Below are 23,135 nucleotides of genomic sequence, written 5' to 3'. Positions count from 1 at the left end.
AGCTCAGAGGCCGGCAAGGCAGGCGGGGAACGTTGGAGTCCTCTGTCACTGAAGGAAGCAAGCCTCCCTGTTCGCATCAGCTGCCTGGCTGCCGGCCGCCATCTTGGCTGACAGTTAATTTGCATATCTCCCTGATTAGCCAATGGGAAGGGTAGCGGTCGTACGCTAATTACCATGTTTCTCTTTTATTAGTGTAGATAATCCTTGGTTCCCTGATGCTGGAACATTAGACCTTGATCTCTGGGAACAAGTAGGCAGGAATTTAAAGAGAAATTAGGCCCAGGTGTTGTGGCAAGCCCCTTAGCCCTTCATTCACAGTCAAATTGTGTCTGAGTAATCTGGTCATCCGTCGTTCAGGGGCTGCTGGTCAGCCCTGGCAATGATATCTCCAACTTCATTTCAAAACCACAGGCCTTTATTCTAGTTTTTACACTTTCTATATTTGTAATTTCTTTCTCACATTCACAAGTCTGACTCCTATTATCCACAGTATATTTACTTATTTGTTTACTCTTAGAATATCCAGAAAGTAGTTTTAGAATTGCTAAGCCATACCTCTTTAAAAAACGATTAATTTGAGTTTAATTTTTATTTCTTTTTTGTTTTTAACTGTTCAAAAGTTATTTGGGTTAGTTCTCTCCCCATCTCTTTAGTATGTTGTGTTTTTCATTTTAAATATATTAGGATTGTTTGTTTTTATTTGCTTGCATTTTAAGCTATTTCCTCCATTTTTATTTTATTTTATGTTGATTTTTTTTGATTATGTGAAACATGAGCCTGTCTTTGGAAGTTATTTTCTTCCTTTTTTTTTTTTTGGTAACATCTGATTTTGTTAGTTCTTTATTTCATTTCAGTGTCTGCCTGTATATCTTTATTAACTTCTTTGTTATATTTTTTACTTTTTCTTCTTTCCATTTCCTAAAAGTTGCTCTAACCCAGATTTTGTCCTAGCCCCTCTTCTGTATAGTTTACCCTTTCTTAGCAATTTCATCTATTTTAGAAAACTTTGGAGTACCATCTTTATGCAAATGGCTGGGTAATTCATTTCTCTAAACTATGCTCTAGTTTCTAAGTATTTGGTGTAGAGGTATAGGTAAAGGTATATATTTCCATGTATAGAGTATGCATTTCCATATGGAGCTATGTAATACCCCAAGTAGAATTCATCGTCTTCTCTATCTTAGTGATGTTATCATTCCTCAGTTTCCTTGTTTGAAATTTCACATAGGTGCCACTTCCTTGCTCTCATTCAGATCTGCCTGGTTGCCAAATGATGCCACTTTGTTCTGTGTGACATCATGTTAAAAGTCTCTTCATTTCAGTGTCTGCCTGTACAACTCTAGTTCAGGCATTCCTTTTCCCCATTCTGTTCTAGTTCTTTCCTAAGGTGCAGCTGCTGCCAGTTTTTCTCAACTGCAGTTGAATCCGGCACAGGTTAATTTTTCCTGAAATACAACTCTGATCTGTCTTCTCTCCTGCTCACTCATGCTTCAGAAAGTCCCTACTACTTCTGAAAAACTGGGCTGGTTTTCTAGACCTTCCAACTTGTTTTAATTTCCTTACCACTGCTTTCCTTCATATAGACTGGACTCTATCCAAACGGAATTAATGTTGCAAGAACCTGCCTGTATTCCTCCCTCTCTCTCTCTTTCTCTCCCCACCCCTGTTTCCTTTGCCAGCAGTATGATTTTCTCACATTCTCAGTTATTCCTTAAAAATTTTCTGAAGCTCTCTTTGATTTACTGTCCTGCAGATATCCTTTCTCTCTCATCATAAGTACATTTAGCCATATTTAAAAAAAATTTAATGCTATCACTTCCCAACTTGTATTGTTAGTTCAATATGATTTTTATAAATTAATGTTTGTATCCATTATTATTCCTAGTACAGTACCTTGCAGAAGTGTTTGTTGAATGAATGACTGGATGAATGCATTTCTGAATTAGACCATTAGACAGTCTGGAATCCTGTATGTGCCTTTCCCACTACTTTGTTGTTTATCTAAGACAGAGATTTTCAACCAGTGTGCTGCATCACACTGGTGTGCCACAAGAATTTTTAAAACCTGACTATTGCAATACCTGTCTATTTAGTCAGGGGCACTGACTCCTTTTCCCTTAAATTAGCAAATAAAAAAATGACAACAGCCAATATAACAATAGCTGTCTGGTGTGAACGAATCAAAATTAAACCTATTTTTGTCATATAGGAAAAAATGTATTTTTTGGTGTGCCACAGAATTTTAATAATTAGTTTATGTGTACCATGAGATGAGATGGTTTCAGCTTGAAAATTTTTTATCTAAGACAAGCTATTTCTCTCCCTTTTTGCACTTTTTGACATTCTCTGTATCTCTTCATGTATGACTAAATGGCCTATTACCTTTTGTCTCTGTTGCTTCTCTTCTCCTGAGTTATATTAATTTCATTTTAAAGAAAAATTCCATCATTTTGATAAAGGATGTTAGTGGGAAATTTAGAGGAAATGGAAGCTAGTGTTTAGAATGACATCTTGATCCATTTTATGGGAAAGCATAAAGGCTGCTTACCTGGATTTTGGAAATTTGCAAGTATAGGCTTAAATCCTGGGCTGGTGGCCAGCAGAGAATAGAAAGTAGACATTGTGATGACATGTTCAGTATCCAGGTGGAAGGTCATGGGGCCAGCTGCAGGGTCCCATATTCCAGTGCGCTGATCCAGGCAGCTGATTTCTATTCCTTAGAAGCAGCTGGCCGAGCTTCTGGTCAGATGACTGGTTTGAAGTGATGGCAGATCAGAATAGGGAAATAGATGCTTAACTACAATATTTCTATTTTTTTGAAAGCTAGTGAACCATCTAGGGTTCCCTGCATAGTTTTGCGGCAGTGAATTAGATTTTGTTGATGAATTCTAAGGAATTGATTACTTGGTTTCATAGAGGAACGTCATTTTGTCCAAGGTTAAACTTAGTCAATGCTACATCTCTTGACTAAGTTTACTTTTTCAAAACTGTCTTCCCTCCTGCTCTTGTGCATTTCACAAGCTAAATAGAACTGCACAACTCCTTAACTTCTACCTCATTGTTCCATTTGTGGAAGTTCTTAGTTGAAGTGGTCCAAATAAGCAAGCTAGTGATAACTGTGGAGGTGAAGGCCTTGAAAAGAAACTCAGGACAGATGGTGTGCTTGATTAATGCCCAGGACAAAGTGACGCCAGGACCCAGGAAGCGCACCACACTGCCTTTGCCATCCAAGTACTAAATTTCCAAGAGCACAGAGGAGGCTACAGGTTAATTGCTCTTCAGTCACCCATTTCTCTTTGGTTTCAGCTTGTAACAGCTGAGCTGCTCAAAGCAGGAAGAACTCTGAGCCTGAGCAGTGGAGGCCCCTCTGGATCTGGAGAGAAGAGGCAACCTTGGAACCAGTAATGAGTCATCCTGACTGCAGGCTGAACCTGGGGACCCTCAGAGGTAGCAAAAGGAAAATGGAGTCTACTCTAGCAAGTAGAGATCTGAAATACAAATGGAATGGAGGTGCAGGGCGGGTTTTAGGATTGAGGAGGCCTATAATTCTTTTGATGACTTGTTAAATATGCTCCTGCATTATTTGTTCTAGAATTAAGTGTGATTTCTTGTTGTCTTAAATTGTTGATATATTGAGCACAGCTATTTAATTTCCTCTTGAAAAATGGCGATCTTTTAGTAATTCCTATTTTTAAAAAGTTTGTGTCTATAAACAGAAAGCATACTGAACCCATTATTCAGATTATATTCCATGCATATGTGGTATTGTTTTAAAACTCAAGTCTCATCTGTATATATTTTATTAATGTTTTCTTACCTATTCTTTCCTTCTTGTGACTATTTGAAATCTTTATCAGGGAATTACATTTTCTTTTTAAAAATTTATTTAAATATTTTTGAAAAATATATTTTTATTGATTTCAGAGAAGAAGGGAGAGGGAGAGAGAGATAGAAACATCAATGATGAGAGATCTTGATCAGCTGTTTCCTGCATGCTCCACACTGGGGATCAAGCCGGTAACACATGCCGTAATTGAACCGTGACCTCTTGGTTCATAGGTTGATGCTCAACCACTGAGCCACGCTGCCTGGGCAGGGAGTTTCATTTTCATGTTGGTAATTCTAAATTAAAAAAAAGGTAAAATATCTCTAGTTTTAAAAATACAGTGATGTTTGATTGAGGAAAGAGTTGATTACTGCCTCATGTTTCTAGGTGTGTCCTCCGTGGTTGGCCCACATGGTGTTGGTGCTTCGCCAAGTGACAAAAAGTCAAAGAACAAGTCCATACGAGGGAAGAAAAAGAGCATCTTTGAAAATTACATGTCTAAGGAGGATGTTTCAGAAGGCTTGAAGAGAGGAACACTTATCCAGGTGCTTAAATCATACTAGACGACTATTCCTTGAATATGTGGAATCAGTAAAGTGTTTATTTTTCTATGCTGTGTGCTTTGAAAGAAATGATGACATAACAGGCATAGGGCTTCCCACTTCTTACAACTACAGTGCAATTAGATGTAATAGGTGCCACAAGACAGAGACAGCATAGTGCTCTGGGGTTTCAGAGACGGGAGCTGTTACTTCCAGTTAAGGTTGTCCAGGAATGTTTTATTGGAAGTGATATATATGTATATTTTTTCCAAGGTAGTTGTATAACTTTATTCAACCATCAGCATTAGTTCTTGTCCATATTAATGGTCTGTAGAGTTTTGAAGGTGGTGACAAGCACATAGGTGACCAATGTATACAGCTGGTTTGATGAATCTTCATCCTCATTACATTTTCTGGACAAATGTACCCTGATACGAGATGGGACATTCCTTATTCCTTTGGCCCAGATAGCTTTGTTGAGCCTGGTGTCCATGCGTATGTCTGGAGACCCCATCTCCTTCATGGCAAATTTCCAGATCTCCTTGAGTGCCCGAGGGGCATGCTTCTTGAAACCCACACCATGGATGCACTTGTGGATGTTGATAGTGTACTCCCTGGTCACCACCTTGTTGAGGGCGAAGCGGCCCTTCTTCTTCTCACCACCCTTCTTTGCAGGAGTCATCGTGCCTGACAAGTTAGAAAGAAAGAGCGCGGGGTATTGTCTGGAAGTAATATTTTTGATCCAGGCCATGGATTGGTACTATTTGAATAAGTAAAGATAAGAGAAAGAGCTTTATAAATGTAGGGACAAATGTAAGCTACTCAGACAAAAGTGGAAAATAGGTTTTGGCTGTAAGAATCATTGATAGTTCAGTTTGCCTTGAGCACATGAAAGCTGAGTGATGGAGAATAAGGTTGAAAGGAAACAGTAAACATCAGCAGAACAATATTTGTTGAGTGCTTTATAGTTTACAAAGTACTTTTACAAGCTAGTATAATGGTTTGGCTCAGCAAATGTTTATTGAGCATCCACTGTTAGCCAGGCACAGTTATAATTAAGAGCATGCGCATGGGTGCTCTTGAAATGAAGGTGGGTGAGGCTGCCTTTGTGTACTTTGAACTGGCAGCCCAATGGGGGGCAGGCAGTCATGTGAATAGATGATTTGGGGATAGATGGTAAGTACTCAGATAAAAGTGTGACCCGGGGTATGGGAGAGTGGTTGGCGGAAATTGGGAAACGGGGCGGTGACATCTGCTGTGGATATTGAAGGATGACTAGTTTGGATCTATTTTTTATTTTTATTTTTAAAAAATATGTCTATTGATTTTTAGAGAGAGAGGAAGGAAGAGGGAGTGACGGAAACATAGATGAGAGAGAGAAACATTGACTGGCTGCCTTCTGCCTGTCCCTACTGGGGATGGAGCCTGCAACCCAGGCATGTGTCCTGGCTGGGAATCAACTGGGGGCCTCTTGGTTCATGGGTCGGTGCTCAACTACTGAGCCACACCAGCCGGACTGGTTTGGATCTATTAAATGTGTGGGCAGAATAGTGGCACTAAAAAAACATGAACTTGTGAAACAGTATGGAGTAGGGTAGCTTAGGTCTTCTTAGCCATGAAATGGGAGCCAGATAGTAGGTCGTGAGATGGAGAGGCAGGCAGAGCCACATATTCTTTGAATTAAGTTCATTTCATAATTCTTGGATTAGTATAGAAATACTAAGCGTGGCTCACTTGAAAATGTTGACTGTTAGATTTTTTCTCATTCTGAGAGCTCAGCTTCTATATTTGTGTTTTTGGCTGAAGGTCCAGCCAATTAATAAATACCATTGTCTTCTCTTCCTTTTTTGTCACCTTTTTGTATTTAACTGTGGTTAAGTGCACATGTGATTAATATACACTCTTGAATTGAAAACTGTAGTTAACAGATGAGTTAATCTTTCTGACTTTAGAAGTCCTATTGGCTTTATTTTTAAAGCTTCCCTAGGATTTCTTTGACAGGCCTCTCTTAGGAGAGTTGGCCATTTGGCCATTCATTAATCCATTCACATGCTGTTTATCATTTGGCCCACACTAAACTCCATTTTATGTACAGTTTCTTGGCCTTTTTCTTGTTCCACATACGAGGACCTGTTGTGCCTTTCCCATTCTCATCCCCTGCACTTTCCTCCAGTTGCGTTCTGCTCCATTCACCCTGATCTTCAAACTTTTCCTGTAAAGACTCTGCTCTTTGACTCCTCTGTTTCTCTGTACATGCTGTTCCTGGTGCTTGAAACGCCTTCTCCCACTATCTTGATGTCATTTTGCTTGACCTTTAAGTCTCTATTTAAATATCACCTCCTCTGAGAGGCCTGACTTACAATCTCCACAGAATCAGCCTTTACTACTTTCCTGAAGCTGACTTCTTGGTTTACCCTTTATTTTAATCCTATTACCATTTCTTGACATTTTATGTTTCCTCATATAGATTGTTTACTTCCTTGTGTGCAGGATCATCATGTCTTATTCCCACCTAGCTGGCATTTGATTGATGCTTAATAAGTTTATATTGAATAAACATTTACTTACTGGCTGAACAAAGGATCAAGGTACTTACTGTCTTTGAAGAAGAGTGAGGGGAATCTTGGTTGTTATAACTTGAAAGAAAAATTGCTTATAATTTTGGTTATAGGATTTACACAGATAATGTGAGGGAAATATTCTGCAATTGTATTCATTTTTGCTCCCTCCTATTAATTTTTACTTTTGCAGTAACTCTTTGCTGATAGTAAAATAAAACACCAAAAACCTGATAAGTATAACAACTCTCATTTCCAGGCATTTTTAAGTGATTCCTCCTGGCCTGTGACATCAATAGACTCTAGCCAGAGCCTCCCCCCCGACAGATGAGAACAGTTGTTCTCTGCAGATGGGGAAATGAATGGGTTCCAGATATGAGGTCACTGTGTGAAATATACAACAACTGTAAATAATATTTTCATAGGCAAAAAAACAGAGTCCATCTGCTTTCTGACATGAACTTCATGTGTGCAGGCCTTAATGGGTAAGGTAGAGAGCTAGACAATAAGAGATTTTTTAGTGTTGTTGGAGAAAATAAACTTTCTAGACATACTTATAAGCATGTGACTTTTGTATTCACACATAAGCATACTGTTACATCCTTTTTCTTTCCTCAACCCAGAGGAGCAACTTTTAATGAGAGATATTGAAATATTTTAAAATAGGATAGCATAATAGTTTTTGTTTCCTTTCAATACTTTGACTGATATTTTGACATTTCATTGGTATCAAATTACTGTCCACAGTGACCAAGAAATCTCTTCCCTATGTTTGAACTGACCAGCAATAACTCATGATCATGCACATGTATTTTGGAATTTTTTTTTGTAACAAATCATTATATCAAAGAATATATGTCCTTTCTCCCTCTGTAGGTACAGTGTTTTGAGGTTGTTCTAGGGGATGTTGGGAGAAATTGAGAGTATGGAATAGACAGTCTTGGAAGGGACTTAGGTTTGTGGTGATGACCAAAGCGACATGGATAGGAAGATGGTAGAATTGGTTGGTTTCCTAATCCCAGCTATTGCTATGTCTAAAGGTGGTTCAAGCTGGGCCCCCAGAGCTGCCCAAGACATGATGTCAGAGTTCCCCCTGGAATAAAATATTGGTGTTTTTGAACCTCAAAAGAAATTCTAGTTCAGGAAGACAGGACAGGATAACCTAGTTTCTAGGACCTTCACCATTTGTTAGGAGTGAAATCAGCTGGAGAACGTTTGGGTGTGAGTTAAAGAGAAGAATAGAAGTGACATTACAGTGGACTGTCCAGTCATTTAGAAGAAACAGATGACATTCTTAACATTATTATTAGGGGTGGTGGGAGAGCTTCAACTCTGCAGTCAATTAATTAGCTCAACAAATGTTTCTTGACTGCCTACTAAGTGCCAAACATAACAGAGAGGCAATTCACTGGGGAGATAGGCAAAAGCAAGTAAAGAAATAAAGAGGAAATTATACCTGTGATGAGAGCTGTAACTACCTCTAAGGAGGTAATCTCTCAGTTGAGATCTGAAGGGTGAAAATGAGCCAGCCATTTGAAGAATTAGGAGAAGAACATTATAGGCAGAGAGAGAGTAGCTAGTAGAAGAATAGCGAGCAGAAAAAGGCTTGGTGTTTTTGAGGACTAAGGAAGGAACCTGTTGGACATGACAAGCAAAAGGAATTACCATGTGAGAATAAGTTGGAGAGTTAGGCAGCTGCCAAATCATGTAGGGTCTCTGGACTGTGTCGGAGAGTTGGATTTTATTTAAAGAATGATGGAGACGGAGGTGTCACTAAAGGGCATTAAGCAGGGGAAGCACATGATCTGTTTTATGCTTTAAAAACATCTCTGGCAGTTGTAAGACAAGTAGACTAGAGTGGAAGCTGGAGACCATGTAGAAGGCCATCAGAGTACATCCGGCAAGAAAATAGGGAGACATGAACAAGGCGAGTGGTAGTGAAGGTGGAGAGAAGTGGATGGATGTGGAGCTAGAACTGGCTTGACATAGTAATAGATTAAATGTGAAAGGTGAGGCAAAAGGAGGAATAAAGGATGGTTATTAAGAGTTTGAGTCAAGAAACTGGATGGATGATGTTGTCATTCACCAAGATTGGAAAGATTGAGGGTTGGAATATAGTTCGGTTTTTCTGTGGGAAGGGAGTAGATGGCATAAGTGAGCAAAGAGGCCCTGGGTGTGAGTATGGCAAACAGAAGCAGTCTGTAGTAGTTAAGAGCAAGGTATCTGGAACCAGACTGCTTGGGTTAGAATGTAGTGTGAAAGTGGGCACCTCTCAGTGTCTCAGTTTTCTGGTTTATAAAAAAGAGGATAATAGTACCTATCACCTAGGGTTGCTTTGAGGGTTAAATTAGTTGAATAGATACAAGGCTCTTACAACTGTATGTGACATGTAGTATATTGGTATAAGACTCAGCGGTTCTCAACCTGTGGGTCGTGAACAATGAAAATACATCCTGCATATCAGATATTTACATTACGATTCATAACAGTAGCAAAATTACAATTATGAAGTAGCAACGAAAATAATTTTATGGTTGGGGGTCACCACAACATGAGGAACTGTATTAAAGGGTTGCGGCATTAGGAAGGTTGTGTTATTTGTGATTGTTTTTATTGCTATAAGAGAAGCATCTGCTATTCAACTCAAGTGGTTGTTGCTGGGTGGGGTTAGCTGATGTTTCAACAAAATCTAGAAATATATATATATTTACTAGAGGCCTGGTGCACAAAATTTGTGCATGGGGGGGTGTCCCTCAGCCTGGCCTGCACCCTCTCCAATCTGGGACCCCTTGGGGGATGTCCGACTGCTGATTTAGGTCCGATCCCAACTGGCAGTCGGACATCCCTCTCACAATCCGGGACTGCTGGCTCCTAACCGCTTGCCTGCCTGATCGCCCCCTAACTGATCCCCTGCCGGCTTAATTGACACCTAACTGCTCCCCTGCCTGCCCGATCACCCCAAACTGCCCTCCCCTGCTGGCCCGATTGCCCCCAACTGCCCTCCCCTCCCAGCCCGATTGCCTCCAACTGCCCTTCCCTGCTGGTGCAATCGCCCCCAACTGCCCTCCCCTGCCAGCCTGATGGCCCCCTGATCTCACCCCCAACTGCCCTCCCCTGCTGGCCTGTTCTCCCCCAGCTGCCCTCCTCTGCCGGCCTGATTGCCCACAACTGCCCTCCCCTGCTGGCCATCTTGTGGTGGCCATCTTGTGATGACGTAAAGCGGCCATCTTGTGACGACGTTGTGGTGGCCATCTTGTGACGACATCATGCAATGCCACCTAGGCTTTTATTATATAGGATATGTGAAATTCCTTAGTTTTGAATATTCTCAAATATCCTGTAAGCCATGGAAAACATGTTTGTGATTGCCATGTTAGGCTACTTAGTCCAGTTGTGTGGTTTTTTTCTACAGTAACATTCAGCTCCTTGGGTTTAGTCATGGAGAAGGCAGATAGTTGCGGTCAACTGGGAGTGAGGTTTTACTAGTTACATATAAGAGGAAGAGTGGACTCAAGGCTCCAGGTTTGCAAGGGCAGGAGGTAATGGCAGGCCATGGCAATTAGGTAGCCAAGAAAGGGAGTAAGCATAGTGTGAAGATGATGAATGGTCAAAGTGTGGTCAGGTTCATGGGTTGGAGTTCTTAGTGAAGATGAAAACTTTTCGAAGTGGTGTTTCTACCGTAAGTGAGCTGGAAGGCCAGGAGATTTTAATCAGAAAGTATGATATTTGACTTTTTGTGTTTAGAGGTGGTGTTATTAGCAATGATGACAAGACATGGGGTGTGAACATGGGAGAAAGTGACTAGGGTTGGGTGGAAGAAAAGGTGGCTAGAGTGACTGTTAGGGTTGCCTGGTCATCAATATGGATGTGAAGTCCCATTAAATGTTTATAGGATTGGGAGTGAGCTACAAGTCAAAGCTTTCGTGAATCAGGGATATGATCAGGTTTGAAGATGACAGCCCTAGGAGCTATAGCAGGAGCTAATGGCATGAACTTCAAAGCATCTGTGGGGTTTGGAAGAGAACAGGGATGGCCAGGTTTCAATTAAGTCAAGGAGGTGCCTCCAGCTGAAAGTGAGCTGCATCCTCACAGCATTCATGCTTTACTTCATTTTAAAAAATTATTGTTGAAAGTATTACATATGTCTCCTTTTTCCCCTATTGACCTTTCCCTGCCCCCTCCCGGCCCCCAGCACATGACCCCACCACCCTCTTATTGTCTGTGTCCAGAGACATAGAAGCATCAAATAGACCTTCAAACCTCAGAGGGAAGGCAGGGGAGGAGGCGTGGGGTAAGAGATCAACCAAAGGACTTGTATTCATGCATATGAGCATGACCAATGCTTTACTTCAAATAGGGCTGAGTTTGGTCATCACTCTCTCTTCCATATTATCTATCTCAGGGTTTTGAATATAGTCAGAATTCAAGAAATAATTATTAAACTAAGGACTGAATGAGCATTTGTAGTAGTCGTATTGGGATATTATTGGTAGTATAAACTGTTGCATGGAAATTTATAATTTAAACATGGTGGGCCAGTGAAAGAAAGAATTATTTTCTGCTTTATTTTATGCCCTTACCTGTTTTGTTAATTATGCATCTTTGAGTCTTTCGACCTTTTAGGGGGGAAATGTTATTTAAAACGCTTTCTCAAGATACTCTTTGAATCTGGCTCTTAGCAAAATAATGGCCTCTACCCATGTGTTCCATTGGCCTTCAGATGCAGCTGGGACGTGGGGAGGGTTACAACTTCCTGCAAGAGCCTAAAATACTGAACTGGTATTGAGCACAGCCCCCACCTGCTCCCTGTGCATAAATAGAAGCAGACCCTGATTTGGTGCTGGAATAACATGAAGCTGAAAGCAGACTGGGTGGCCTGGCTATTGGAGCCAGGATCCCCATTTACATTAAGAGCTGGTTCTGGACCACTTTGAATTATTGACTCATTCCGCTCTGCAGAGGGGCTAGAGTAAAAAATTATGCATCTGATCCCTCGAGTCTAAGTATCCAGGTTGGAAATCAACCTGTATCACTTTGAAAATTGTCACAGAAACAAGCAATTGTGGAAAGGTCTTAGAGAATTAAAAAGGCCATTATATAGTGAAGTGTAATTTCCTGATCACCTTGTTCTTAAAATAAAAGTTTGAATTTGAAGACCAGCATATAGGGGCATATACAATCCCAATAGCTGCCACTTTCCCACTCCACGCCAGGCTCTGTTACTTCTTACCTCTACCTGTTCACAGCAAGGAGCCAGTGTGAGCTTTCAGTATTTGATGGAACCCTATGTTACATGTACCAATATAAATCATGTTTCATGCATTTAATGAGCAATTCTCATAATCTAACTTGTTTTCTAGATCAAACTGTTTAATTTAAAACTTTTTATTGAAGAATAAAATAAGTATAAAAAATCATACATGTATAACTTGTTGAAGTTTCATATATTTTTAATTTTATTTTAAAGGGTGTATTGAGAATTAATCCAAAGAAGTTTCATGAAGCCTTCATTCCTTCCCCGGTAAGTCCAATAATTTTATAATAAACTTAATTTCACATTCAATTTTTAGATGTGCTCTGGAACCGAAATAATATATTCTTACTAAAAAAGCAGAGTAGTAAAACAAAATTGAGGACGGGCAAGGATTTGTTTCAGATTTAAACAAAATTTGCTTTTGGTTAACAACCCTTTCTGCCAGTCTTAAAATCACACTTCAAATGAAAAGGGTGGCATTTGTTACTAGGCTGCAGAGCAGCTGAACCCACCCAGACACCCACCAGTTCATGTAATTGGATGCCCTTGGTTTATAGCTTAAAAGGATTTATGGGTTTTCCACTGATTTATGTTAATCTTTCCTAAACAAATATTCTATCTACTTTCATTCTACTGCATGAGCTAATCTGCACATTTGTCCAAAAGTAATGTGTAATGCTTTTTTTTTTCTTGGTCATTTTCTCACATCACTTTTATGTAGGTGATAGGACTTGGTACAAGGCTTTTTACCATTGGGTCTTTATACCCTTCCTTATGTTCATGACTCATTTTTAACAGGCTCTTTTCCATTAAAGGAAGTCCACCCTGGCATATAGTTAGCAGCAGGCCTCTGAATAAGACTTGATTGTACAAAGCTAAGAGAGCAATGTTCTTAAATTCCTGACTCAACTATGACACCATAAATAGGATAGCAGTAGAATTATATATTTTTCAAGGCAGAAGATACTATAGGAATAAACTTTTGCTTATAGATGAGGAAATCGTTCTGCTGTTCGGTCGATTTACATATTAGGGTTTTATTATATAAGATGTCAGTTAACATCTATATATATAAAACCCTAACCAACAGGTCGATGGTTCAACCAGTTGACTGTTTGACCGGTTGCTATGACATGCACTGACCACCAGGGGGCAGACACTCAATGCAGGAGCTGCCCCCTGGTGGTCAGTGTGCTCCCACAGTGGGAGCGCAGCTGCAGCGGCCCGAACCTCTCCCATGAACCTCTCCTGCCTCCGTGGCAGTGCTACTGGGCGACTGCAGGCACAAGCGGAGCAGCATGGCGCCCGGGCTCAGGCTCCTCCCTGGCTGCCTGCCGCTTTGCACACTACTACATCCCTTGGGGGATGTCGGGCTGCCGGTTTTGGTCCCATCCCCGAAACCTGCAGTCCACCATCTCCCGAGGGGTCCCGGATTATGAGAGGGCGCAGGCCAGGATGAGGGACTCCACTGGTGCATGAATCCAATTACTGGGCCTCTAGTATTTCATAATGTTACAGGACAGGTTTAGTGAGAATACAAGTGTAGTCGTGTACTTCATAGATATTGTTGTTATTATATTAACCTTAAGACCTGGTCTCAAGCTCAGTTTAGTTCTTTTATTCCCTTCTCCTCCAGAAGCCAAGGATTCACATTTATATCTCAAGTTTAGGTCTTACCCATTGGATTATATAAAAAGTATTACTGACACAAACAGCAAGTGTTGGTGAGGATGTGGAGTAAAGGTAACCCTTGTGCACTGTTGGTGGGATTGTAAATTGATGCAGCCACTATAGAAAACAGTATGGAGGTCCCTCAGAAAATGAAAAATAGAACTACCATATAACCCAGCAATTCCACTTCTGGGTATTTATCTGAAGCAGTCTAAAATACTAATTTGAAAAGATATATGCACCCCTATATTCATTGCAGTATTATTTACAATTGCCAAGATATGGAAGCAACCTAAGTGTCCATCAATAGATGAGTGGATAAAGAAGATGTGGTACATATATATAATGGAATATTACTCAGCCATAAAAAAGAATGGGGTGACAGATGTTGCAGCCAGTTCACCTTTTGGCCTTAAAAAGTAGTTAAGAGGGATGATGCAAACTTTTAACATTGAGATATTCCCATGTTTTGTGTCTTTAAAATAAGAGATTCTGCAATAGATACAGGCTTCTGAATGAATGAAGTAAGAGCTCAGTAGTGGTGCAATATTTATAGATTTGTGTCTTTTCTGAAGTTCAACTCAGCCTGCTTCTCTTGGTTTCCTGGGATAGAAACATGGCAATACCAGCATCTTACGTCTTAAATCTCTGAGCTGTCTAAGGGTGGTGTAACTGCTCATGAAAGAGGCATCTCACTGCATGTTTTGACACATGATAATGGGTAGGATGACCTACATGCAGACAGCTCTTTTTTCATTCTTAGGAAGCCAGAGATATCCTATTGCTTTATAAATTGCAGAAGGCAGTGATTGATGGTGGTATGTCACACTTTAGTTGTTCACTCTCTGGTTGCCTCTTTCTTGCTTGTCTTGAGGTCAACTGTGGTAATTCTGTCTTTGTGGCTAACATGGTAGCTGTCCCTCAGGGACTAGGGTGGGTCAGGTTTGGCAGAGTATGCAGGCATAGCTGCCAGCCCATGGCTAGAGTGGAACTTGAACAGAAAGACTGTTCTAAAAGATCTCTTATGATTTGTAACCAGAAACTATAAAAATTGCTGAGTGTCTAAAATCCCGTGGGGGTGGTAAATTTGGAATGCTAATTTTAACTTTGACTAACATGTCATAGTAATCACCTGTAGTCATCTGTTGAGTGTTAAATCCATTCTATAGCATCTATATTAGAAAATTTTGAGTTTCCAAGCCTGTTTGCTATTTAAGAAAAATTAACATTTTATTTCTCTCTTATCCTCTGAAAAGAAGCATGTAGTATAAACTTTTGGAATGATAAAAGAAAAGAGTACATGTTTGCATGTTTGTTGATGAAACATTTGGAAAATACTTAATTTTGTCACTTACCTGTTGAAGGCATGCTTTTTCTTAGCTGTGTTTTCCACTTAAGTATTTTTGTAAAATTTGGCTTATTTTTGTAACGTAATCTGGCACTGATTTAAGTTTAGCAATCGGTACCTGCAGAGTTCACTGGGGCTACACTGCTTAAAGTGGGTTGTTTATAAGCATGTGATTGAGGGTGAAAGTACCCAAGCCTTGTTGCATTCACAGTTTACCCTGCTCCTAGGTCAGTGAGAGAGGTAGAACATGAGAATGCTTTATGAATCTCATTTACATTCCTTTTCTTCTTTGCTATCTACTTTGCTATCCATAAAAACAATCCCAATTTTCTTTCTGCCACTTTTCTGGGGGGAGGTTTGGGGGAGTAGGATTTTGCTGGCTTCCTCTTAGAGAACCCACATTCTAGAGCTGCTCTAGCTCTTGATGTTCTTGAGGGATTATATGTTGTTGTTCTGTTTTCTTGAAAACCTTCTATTTTTTTTTACTCTTACCCTTATTTAAAAAAAATTTAGCTGATGTAGAAAAGATATCAGCATGCTTTATTTTATTTAAAACGTAATAAGGATAACCTACTCCTTTCTTATTTCAGTTATGAAAGCATGCAATCCTAGTTTTTTGCTTCGTGTGTTTTTTGTTTGTCTTTGACCTGCTTGTAGTAGATTTTCTCTTACTTGGTGATTTGTTAGTATTCTGTTAATCTGCTCTTATGTGTTTGTCATCATTTCTGTTAGTTCCAAAGGGACTGAGCTCCCTCTATGTCTGCTTATGGCTATGTACTAGTGTTCCTATTAAATCAGTGGACAGATTGTGGAGTTCATAGTTTTTAAACCAAGGAAGTAATTTTTGGTTCAAGCTTTGGTAAGCTAATTATTTTATTTCTTTTTTCAACCTAGGATGGTGATAGAGACATTTTTATTGATGGGATTGTTGCTCGTAATAGAGCCTTGAATGGGGATCTGGTGGTTGTGAAGCTGCTTCCAGAGGAGCAGTGGAAGGTGAGTTAAATTTTCATTTTCTAATTATAGACTTCTCAGGGACTTTTGCATCCATGGTTCATCAGTAGTTATGGACCCCTAAGGCCCTGTGGTTGTCTCAGAAACAGGCCACATAATGCTTAGGACATAGAAGCATCTGGTGAGCAGACATGGAATGATTTGAGTTGTTTTCCTTGCTATCTCCCCTGTGATTTGTCTTCCCTGTCACATGCTTTGCAAATTATATAACCTCTCTATGCCTCAAATGCCTCTCCCATAAAATGGGAATGATCATAGTACCTACTTCATAGGTTTGTCATGTGGATTAGATGAGAATACCTGTAAAAATCATAGAATGGTGCCAGATTAATGGTAGCAATTCTTATTAAGAACAGATCCAGAAATGTGGGAAGTATTACCTTATACCAGAGCTTTGTTGAGGCATAAGTTTAATTCATTTTTATCTGACTGGACTAGAATAATTGAGTTAGACCTGTGTGCCAGGGATTTGTAGGGTGTAGGGAAATTAATCATGATCCAAGATGACATAGTTCTTGCCCTCATAGAGCTTTTAGTCTGGTGGGGAGTACAGGCAGGAAGAGACACATACTAATTGCACTTATACAAATTTAAGGATACATTTTTCTTAAATCCTCACCTGAAGATATGTTTTTTATATTGATTTAGAGAGAGAGAAAGGAACAGATTGAGAGAGAACATTGATCAGTTGCCTCCTGTACGTGCCCTGACTACACCAACCATGGATCGAACCTGCAACCCTAGATATGTGCCCTGACCAGGAATCGAACCCCTCACCCTTTTGTTGTACAGATGACACTACAACCAACTGAGCCACCCGGCCAGTGCTAAGGATAATGTTTATTAATGCTGTGAAGTTAAGTATAGAGTGTTTTATGAAAGTGAATTATTCTAATCCAGATCCCCGCTCCCCCAGTGTGGATATAGTCTCCTCCTCTGATTCCTTGAAAGCACAGTTAAGTGTTGGCTCCAGGTCCTAGGGACATAGATAGATTTAGTTTACTTTCTCTTTTCTTGAAAGCATCATTTAGCACAGTGTTGACCAAGTCCAAGAAGATAAGAGGAGTGCATTAAGGCCAAGCCAAAGGGGTCGAGCCAGAGGAAGTATTCTTAGAGGTCATTTGGTAAAGTAAAGAGACAGCATTACAATTAAGATGAGCCAAAGAAGGGCAAGAAATATGGCTTTCTTTGACTTAAGGGATGATAGTGGGTAGAATTGAAGGAAACGGAAGAGTTGGGTAGGTCTAGAGCTGACTAGGTGTTGATTAGTGAAGAACACCTGTTGAGCTCTGCAGAGGTTGCTTAGAGGAACAAGGCCAAGTTGCCTGGCATTTTTGTTGTCCTTGGCTAAAATAAACAAGCATATGAATAAATAAATTGGTTACTTGTTCTTTACACATTTCTATTTAAGACGAGCAAGCACATCCTTTCCTGGTATAGTCAGAAGCACTCTTGCTTTGGGCAAGAAGCCTAAGAAGATGGGGGTAGGCTGGAGTTGAATATGCTTGTTGCTGTTGTTGAGTTCTAAAAGGACAGATTTAGGACTTGGTTATTCTTATTTCTGCCTTGGTGCCTTTACTTCTAGAAAAAAACCTATACCCGCTTTAAGACTCAACAAAGCAAAGTTGTGGTTTTCCCTAAAACGTCTTAATTTTGTGGATTTCTGGTTCACTGGAACTAGTTAAGCAGATAAGAATTTGCAAAAATTCTTATAGTATTTCCACAGTCAAAACATTCAGAGTACGTAGACACAACTTGTTGCTTTTCTATTTTACAGTTAATATCTGTATTCTCTTTGTCTGTAAAAGATTGGCATGGATAAAAAGAAGAGCCTAGACTGGCCAGGAGGACCTGCTGGGTTGCTGGTAGGAGTAGAGAAGGGGCAATGACAGAAGGCCAGCCTGGGTGTGTCTACAGGTCCTCTTCCACTTTCAGCAGACTTGAAATGTAGAGGGATTCCTAACTTACGCTGTTTCTGTGGAGCCCCTAAGGGTCTTCACGTGACTGCCTGACAGTTGCTTTAAAAAAAAATGCTCACCCAAGGACATGTGTTGTTGTTTTTTTAAATTGATTTTTAGAGAGAGGAAGGGGGAGAAGGCGGGGGGAGAGACAGACAGACAGACAAACATCTATGTGAGAGAGAAATATTGATTGGTTGCCTCCCATATGTGCCCCAACCAGAGATCGAACCTGCAACCTGGGTATGTGTTCTGACTGGGAATCGAACTTGCCACCTTTCTGTGTACTGGACGACACTCCAACCAACTGAGCCACACCGGCCAGCACGACAATGGCTTTTTATATTAAAGTCAGCCTCAGAAGGTCTGTCTCTTAGAACTCATTAGTTAGAATATTTCATAGCTTCCCATTCTGAAGAGGGGAGCGCTGTTGACTGCAACCCACCTGTGACAGTTGTTGATGATAAGGTCAAACTGGAGAGAAGAGAATATTCAGATTGCCATCAAGAATCCCAGACATGTAGAAGCTCAACATCTCAAAGCATACTGGTCAATTGTATTACAGGTTTGTTAGTACAAAAGCATATTGTTATCAAAGGAATCTGTAGTCAATGGTGTGAACAAATGTGAATTAATTGGATTATTCGTCTTTGCTTCTTTATACTTGTTGTGCTCACCCCTCTTGGGTATGTAAACTATAGGGCCTTTGGGGTTTTGGAAAAAAACAACAGTTCTTTTAGCTATTGTAGTAAACAGTCAATTTATTTCACAGCATGTTTTTTGTTTGTTTGTTTGTTTTTTGGCAAAATAGATAGCTGTAAAAGTAGCAAGCTGTGAGCCAATATAAAAAACAATTTGCTCGTATATAACAATTTTAATTTCAGAATTATTCCACATTTTTAGTATTTATGTATATTTTTGTTACAGTCATCTAATGAAGGATAATTGAAGGGCAAATGATAGTTTATTTTCATTTTGTCAGTTGAGAAATTGCCTTCTCTGAGAACTTGGAGTTTTTGACAGAACCAGGGAGTAGAATCCAGAATCCTTTGACTCCTAGCTTACTATTCTTTTCTTATTTTATTTTATTTTTTTGAGTGAGTGCATGTGTATGTATTTTTCTAGGCTGAGCATCTGTGGCTTTCCTCAGGTTTTTAAAACAGAGGGTTGGTGCATGTTGCCCAAATAGTTAGGAGCCATGATCCTGATGTTTCTGCCTGCAGCAGTGCAGGGTACCAGGGGCTTCTCATCTTCCACCCATCTTGCTTTGTGCTAGATATTGGAGGTACAAACTCCAATAGGTTATAGGCTTTGCTCTTAAGGAGCTCCTAGGCTGTATGGAAAGGGGATGGGAACAACTGTATTATGGTTTGCAGGATAGAAAGAGAAATACATGTTGTTATGGAAGCATGAAACTCTGAGTGAATTGGGGAAGGTCCACATAGAGGAGATTACATTTGAACTAAGGTTTGAAGGATGGGAATGGAGAGGAGAGAAGATTTGTTTTGTTTTAGGAGGAGAGTGGGGCTGAGAATGATTTGGCAAGAGATGATTATGAAAGTTTCCCCTTTGAGGAGGAACGTATGGAATAAAGCTCTCTTCCTGCCATGCCGTTGGCTAAGTGCTGCTGCCCCTCAACCAAGTCTTCTAGACACTGGCAAGAGCAGAGTTTGCTAACTGTTCTCTAGAGCCCACCCTCCTGGAAAATCAGCATCCTTGGCCCCCTTTGCCAGAAGCTCACAGAATACTGTACTTTGCTTTGTAAAATCTTCTATTTGTCATTTATTTGATCTTCATCCTGTCTCTTCCATTCTTTTTCCTTGTCCTATTCTTTCCTTTTCCAATCAAGTTAATCTCCCATCACTGTTAAACAACTTTGTCTTTCATCTTTTTTTTGTTAACTAAAAAAAGTGTATTCTACTGTTTTCTTTATCTTAATACTTTATTTTTTACTCTTCACCTGAGGACATGCTTAGGGAGAGGGAGAGGGAGAGAGGGAGAGAGAGGGAGGAAGGGAGGGAGGGGAGAGAGAGAGAGAGAGAGAGAGAAAGAGAGAGAGATAAAGAGAAAGAGAGAGAAATATCTATTGGTTGCTTCCAGACTGGGGATCAAACCTGTAACCCAGGTGTATGCTGTGACAGGGAATCAAACCATCAGCCCTTCAGTGCATAGGTCATTGCTCAATCAACTGAGCCACTCTGGCTGGACCCTTCTCTTAATACTTTATATTACAAATAAGCATTGTAAATCTGTAGGTGTTGCTGCTGATTGCTAACTTTTTAGTGCTTACTATGTACCAAGAACTGTATTTAGTGCCTCACACCATTCTTTAGTTTGTTATTATCTCTGTTTCAATTTTGTGAATGAGAACCCTGGGGCTTAGCTTAAAGATCTTACTTATTTAGGGAAGTAGGCAGCGATAGAGTTGGGATTCAGATTCACATCTTATTTCATGGTCTTATTGCTGTTTATTAGTCTAGAGATATAAAAAAGAAAGTTATTTGATCTGTAGATAGATATTGTTAGATATCATAAAAATCAGCATAAATAAAAAACAGTAATATATGCTTTAGCATTAGCTAATATTTTAAGTTGCCATCATGGGTAAAGAAGATGACTATTCAAATGACCAAAGGCCTAGTATTAATTTTAGGAAATAAACAGCTTAGAAAAAAATAATTAGAATTCTAGTGCTTGTATCTTAAGACTAGAGAGGTATGATGGCTTCTCATAGTGTTATGGAGGCAGATGTTGGGAATGTGTCACAACCTTACCAGACATCTGCTGTGGTTGATGGATCAGATACTGAGAGAACTGACCCAATTCAGATTAAGAGCTTGTCCTGACCAGTTTGGATCAGTGGATAGAGCATTGGCCTTCGGACTGAAGGGTTGCGGGTTCGATTCTGGCACAATCCCCAATGATTCACTCTTAATCATTGATGTTTTGATCGCTCTCTCCCTCTCTGAAATCAATTAAATAATATATTTAAAAAAATCAAGAGCTGGACAAGGTACAGAGTCAAATGGTTGCAGATCCAGATGCCATCCTGACTTGTTGACAGCAGATCCCCCATTCATGGGGCGTGTTGCACAGATATTCAGAAAGCACTTAGGCAGTTGTTATGTAGGAGGTGGGTCCTTCTGGGACCGGGATAGGATAGAGGTCTAATTTCAGAAATGTTGGACTGTCTTATTACAAACAGACTAGTAGATGCAGCCACTGGGCTGGGAGTTAAGGGTAGGATTTGATCCCTACACTAGTATTGGCTAGAGCAGTACTAGGAGCAAGAACCTTAGTAGAAGACAAACCCTAAGATCAGAATTCTGGGCCTTTTCTAGTTACATACAGGAAATTCAGCTCTGGAATCTCAGATCTGGGAGGTGGGTTAAAAGCTAAGGCCTCCTATAGGAGGAGCCAAAGCTGTTTACTAGTAAATATTTCCTATTCTGCTTGATTGGGAGCTAGGGTGAGCAGTTTAGTTGATGCAACCATAGTGAGTGACCATGAGAAAATCAGAGTGAAGGAGGCCAACAGGAACATAGTTAAATTACACTCAATCAGGTAAAAGAGAAGTGTGAAAGAGAAGCTGACTAGCTGAAGAGTTAGGTTGAATTTCAAGTGAAATTTCTATTCATTGGAACCAAGCTTCTATATTCTTTTGTCTGAATATTTAAAAATATAGTAAGACTGGTGGCCCGGTAAACCAATTCATGCACATTGAAAGGAAATTAATTAGAAGAAATATTTTAATATCACTATTCGCCCTTTCTCTGTAATAGAAGTGTCAACCAAATTCACGATCCACAATGACAGATTGAAACACACGCATGCAATTGGCGCCAGCGAGAGCTTTATATGTATCATACTTGTGCGAGTCAGCGTTTATTTTTAAATTGCCAGTGTGCGTAAGCACCCCAACTTCTCTTTCAGGTAATTGTCAGCAACACAGTAGTAAATATCAACATGAAGCAGATTTTATTGTAGATCATGCAGGGAGAACAAAAGGTTAAATACTTAACAACTGTAGCAGTGTTTGACTATATTCTGCACAGTGAGAAAACCTGAAGTCCTTTTCAAGGTCCACCATTTCTTACTTCTTTTCAGTTGAGTCAAGTTTCTAAGCTTTCTAAATATCCATTTTCCAGCTAATGAAAAGAAAATAGGATTTCACCAAGTCTTCTATCTACCTACTGCAGGACTTCTGTGAGGATCAAATGAGATGAGGCATGGGAAAACGCTTCACAGACATTTGGTTAAAGTGTAAAATGTTTCCACCTGGCTATAAGCAAGTCATGTTCCTGGGCTGAAGAAACTCTAAGAAGACTAGTTGCTAAGGGTGAGGAAGCGGGCATTGCTACGTGACGTCATTACCCGGTGCCCACGGCCACCGTTTCCAGGCCTGGCTGGGCTGTGGGCCGCATTTTGCGCCATGGGTCTCGGCAGCGTCGACTGTGATTTGGTGGGGTGTCACTCCAGGGTGTTGGCGGGGCCTGTGTCCCACTTGGGGGAAGCCGAGTGTTGCTTTGTGGGCACCAGGTCCACGGTGCTTTTTATTGTTAAATGGCCTATTGCTAGGGAGAGGAAGCCGGGAGTTGCTATGTGACGTCATTACCCAGTGCCCACAGCCACCATTTCTGGGCTGGGCTGGGCTGTGAGCTGCATTTTGCGCCATGGGGTCTTGGCAGCATCTGCTGCGATTTGGTGGGCTATTTCTCAGGGTTGTGTCAGGGCCTGTGTGCCACTTGGGGGAAGCCGAGTGTTGCTTTGTTGGTGCCAGGTCCTTGGTACTGTTTCTCTGTAAATGGCCAGTTCCTGTGTTGAGCGTCTGCCTCCTGGTGGTCAGTGCGCGTCATAGTGACTGGTCGGATGGTTGGACACTTAGCATATTAGCCTTTTATATTTATAGATAGCCTAGAATTGCCCTAACCGGTTTGGCTCAGTGGATAGAGCGGCCTGCGGAC

The 23,135-nt window shown here is 40.4% G+C and overlaps 1 protein-coding gene and 1 pseudogene across 3 annotated transcripts in view; one reads left to right on the top strand and one right to left on the bottom strand.

The window, feature by feature from the left end:
- DIS3L2 (DIS3 like 3'-5' exoribonuclease 2) overlaps positions 1-23,135 on the top strand; it is a 303,483-nt gene that overhangs the window by 43,626 nt on the left and 236,722 nt on the right. For all 3 annotated transcript variants that reach the window (XM_005882957.2, XM_014530601.1, XM_014530602.1), the window contains 4 exons: positions 3,307-3,447; positions 4,214-4,371; positions 12,394-12,447; positions 16,094-16,195. In XM_005882957.2, coding sequence (XP_005883019.1) covers positions 3,405-3,447; positions 4,214-4,371; positions 12,394-12,447; positions 16,094-16,195 — 357 coding nt within the window. In that variant the 5' untranslated portion in view covers positions 3,307-3,404. The remainder of the gene's footprint in view (positions 1-3,306; positions 3,448-4,213; positions 4,372-12,393; positions 12,448-16,093; positions 16,196-23,135) is intronic.
- LOC106724190 lies at positions 4,673-5,084 on the bottom strand (annotated as a pseudogene).

Source organism: Myotis brandtii, unplaced genomic scaffold (assembly GCF_000412655.1).
Source record: "Myotis brandtii unplaced genomic scaffold, ASM41265v1 scaffold744, whole genome shotgun sequence".
In the NCBI taxonomy this organism is placed as follows: Eukaryota; Metazoa; Chordata; class Mammalia; order Chiroptera; family Vespertilionidae; genus Myotis; species Myotis brandtii.
This window is presented reverse-complemented; position numbering and strand designations above follow the sequence as displayed.